The sequence below is a fragment of the Eurypyga helias genome, unplaced genomic scaffold (genome assembly GCF_000690775.1).
Source record: "Eurypyga helias isolate BGI_N326 unplaced genomic scaffold, ASM69077v1 scaffold13406, whole genome shotgun sequence".
Taxonomy (NCBI): Eukaryota; Metazoa; Chordata; class Aves; order Eurypygiformes; family Eurypygidae; genus Eurypyga; species Eurypyga helias.
The window spans coordinates 16,462-19,801 of record NW_010257284.1 but is presented as its reverse complement, the minus strand read 5'-3'; the positions used below and the strand labels follow the sequence as shown (position 1 = coordinate 19,801).

At 62.2% G+C, this 3,340-nt stretch overlaps 1 protein-coding gene across 1 annotated transcript in view; it reads left to right on the top strand.

Annotated features, from left to right (window-relative positions):
* Positions 1-2,982, top strand: part of LOC104511376 (peroxisome proliferator-activated receptor gamma coactivator-related protein 1-like) — a gene marked incomplete at its 5' end in the record, with an annotated part of 3,518 nt that extends 536 nt beyond the window's left edge. The window contains 6 exons of the mRNA XM_010153964.1: positions 7-102; positions 1,577-1,750; positions 1,916-1,979; positions 2,172-2,293; positions 2,430-2,594; positions 2,901-2,982. Of these exons, the coding sequence (XP_010152266.1) occupies positions 7-102; positions 1,577-1,750; positions 1,916-1,979; positions 2,172-2,293; positions 2,430-2,594; positions 2,901-2,982 (703 nt within the window). The remainder of the gene's footprint in view (positions 1-6; positions 103-1,576; positions 1,751-1,915; positions 1,980-2,171; positions 2,294-2,429; positions 2,595-2,900) is intronic.
* Positions 2,983-3,340: the final 358 nt, after the last annotated feature.

Genomic DNA, 3,340 nt, shown 5'->3' with positions numbered 1-3,340 from the left:
CTCCAGTTCGGATGGAGCTAGTGAGTCCTCCTCTTCATCTTCGTCCTCGTCCTCCCGATCCCGCTCACGGTCGTTCTCCCCACCGCCCAAGCGGTGGCGAAGGTAAGCGGTGGAGCATCTGTCTGCTTGCTCTCGGGCAGTTGCCTGCTGGGCTGGTCTTTAGGGTGCTCAGACACCTCTTTATGGACCTGCCTGATGCCTGTGTCCCATGTTTCTGTCCTTGTGAAGGGGTGTCTGGCGGGCAGAATCTGGAGCAGCTGCTGTGACACCCCGCCAGGGTAGTGGGTGCCTGACTGAACCCCACATCTGGGCAGGTGTGTCTGCAAAACCACTGCTGAGTCAGGCTTCCTTCCTCCTAGGGCACCATGGTATGAGTTCTCGGCTCCACCTTGGCTTTCAGATGATTTTTCTGGGATATTAGTGCGGGTGTTGGTGCTGCGGGGCTGGCGCAGCCCCAGGTATAGGAATGAGAGGAGCTGCAGTGGCAGCAGGGAGCTGCTGGAGGCAGGCAGAGAAAAACCCCTCTGGCTTGGCTGCCACCGGGCTTCCCCGCGCTCCCTGCGGGGGTGGCTGCATGGGAAAGTGGGGTGAGTCTTTGTGCATCTGAGTGATGCCTAGCGTGTCCCAGCTGAGGTGGGGAGGCACTGGAGCAGCTGAGGGATTCCCTCATCTGCCCTTCCCTGGGTGGTCAGCGGGTTTTGGAGACATCTGGTGTCACCAGGCACGAAGGGCTTGTCCAGCCAAGGCCCCTCGTCAGTGGCCAATAGGTGTGGAGGCTGAAGCTGGGAAGGGCACGTACAGTGCCGTGTCCCAGGGATGTGCAGCCCAGGGACTTGCCTTGCCTGGCTTGGCTTTCCAGCAAATACAGCTGGGCCTGTGCTGGGAAACATACCTGTGGATTGCCATCCTGACCTGCTGTCCCCCGGAGAGTGTGGCAGTAATGGGCAGCACGTGCCACTTGGGGCCAGGGTTTGCCTGTGGAGTGGGCAGCGTGTTCAGGGAGGGTCCCCGTTGCTGGCTGGAGGCAGCACAGCTTGATATCCCAGAGGATTTCAGTCCTGCTGCCCTGGAGCTTTGCCTTAGAGAAGCTCTTGTGGGCAGGAGGCTGTGGGCATGGAGCCCAGCTCTGTCCCAGCACATGCCGTGGCCCTCGGCGTGGTCAGAGGCAAGTGCGGTCTCTGCGTGGCTGTCGGGCGCAGCGTGGATGTGATGGTTCCGGTGACATCTGTGCGCCCTGTGGGGCTCAGCGTGGCCGCCCCAGCCCCCCTTGGGTCCTTGCCTGGCTGCAGCCAGGTGCTGCACGGTTCACCTGTGGCTGTTGTTGCTGTGCGTGGTGCGAGCCTGCTCCCCTCTTGCTGCGGTGTTCGGAGCCAAGTGGAACAACGTCTCTGTGGTGTCATTACTGCCCCGGTGAACTGGGGCCGGGGTTTCCACAGCCCAGCTCACCCTGGGGATGGGTCCTGCCTGGGTGGGATGCTCGGTGCCTCGGGCAGGATGGAGTTCTCTGTCTTCTCTGGAGCCTTATGGTGCCCGGCATGGGGAAGGCTCAGCACTGAGCTGTCTCTCCTCTCCCCAGGTACCGCTCAAGATGTTCCCACAGCTCCTCCTCCCGCTCCAGCTGTGGGTCATATGGCAGATCCCGGGACAGGTCCTCATCCTCTTCATCAACATCCTCCTACTCATCCAGGTCCACGTCCCGCAGCCAGTCCCGCTCCCCCTCGCCTCGCAGGAGGAGTAACAGGCGGAGAAGGTGAGCGTGGCCTCCCTGCGTAGGTGTGACCTTCCCGGACCCCTCTCCTGGCCTCCTGTGTCCTGGGCAGGGGTTAGCCACTCCTTAAGAATCTCCCTCATGTCTGGGATCGCTCATGCACCCCCCTGACCCTGTAGCTCACGTCTCTGGTTTCCGCCCTCCCAGATACAGTTACGACGCGCAGGACCACTACCAAAGGCAGAGGATCCTCCAGAAGGAACGTGCAATAGTGAGTGCTTTGAGGCCGGGCATCGGGGGCTCCATCGGGAAGGGGGGTGTGGGGTCACAGCCTCGCAGGCAGCACTGCTGGGCGCCCTGGCCAGGGCACGGTGGGACGGGTGGGGATGCGGGGAGGGTGCTCTGTGCGAGAGGTTCGGCTCACCGGGAGGACTCGGACCATTCCCATCTCCCCTGCCCGCAGGAGGAGCGGCGTGTTGTGTTTATCGGCAAGATCCCCAGCAGGATGACGCGGTCAGAGCTGCGGCACCGCTTCTCGGTGTTCGGGGACATCGAGGAGTGCACCCTGCACTTCCGCTCCGAGGGGTAAGAGCTGCAGGGATGGGGGCAGCCTCTTCCTGGGGATGGCACCTCTTTTCCCATTCCTCAAGGGGACGGTGCAGACCAAGGTGGGGATGAACGTGCTGCGTTGCCGCTGATCTCCTTCCTTCTCTGTCTCCAGGGACAACTACGGCTTTGTCACCTACCGCTATGCCGAGGAAGCCTTTGCCGCCATCGAGAGCGGGCACAAGCTGCGGCGCCCGGACGAGCAGCCCTTCGACCTAGCCCTGCGCCTTGTGCTCCGGCGGCCGCCGGCAGTTCTGCAGGAGGAACTATGCCGACTTGGGTGAGTTGTGCAGCCCCCGGGCTGGGGAGGGGGGAAACCTGGATCCACTGTCCTTCTCATAGACGGGGAGACCCCATCCTTGGGGTTAGTCAGGGCTGGGAAGGGCCACGTTCAGGGATAGTCCTGCCTGAGGGCTGGTGGGATGGGGGCTCTCGCCCCTCTGGCGCTGCGGTGGAGGCCGGGTCCCATCCTCCGTCAGCTCAGCTCAAGGTCTGGATGTTGGCATGGGAAGCAGGTGCTGCAGGGATGGCCAGGACTCTGCCGGTGTCCCCGTGGCTCAAGGCAGCCTCTTCCCATGTCTTCCAGACTCAAACCGGGAGGATTTCGACCCGGCCCCTGTCAAGAGCAAGTTCGACTGCGGCAGGCCCAGCGCAGCCTGCGGAGGTAGCGGCAGGCGAGGCGGAGCGCCCGCCCCCACTTTTATAATCAAATACAAAAGACAAAAAAGTATGGGGAGAGAAGGAGAGAGATGGGGTTTTTAAGAAAAAGAAAAAGGAAAAAAAGAAATTTGTTTTATAGCCAATATTTAAGGAGGACGGGTCGTTTGCCCTCGGCTGGAAGGGGCCCAGGCTTGCCGGGGCCCAGGCTTGCCCCAGCCATGTAATAAATGTGGATGCCCAAACAGCAGCACTGCCTTGTCTCCTCCTTCACGGGAGCCCTTCCCAGGCATGGGCTCGGGCTGTGGCCCCCTCCGGACCCCAGGGGCTCTGCGGGTGGGGAACTGAGTGCAGGACTGGGTGTCCGGG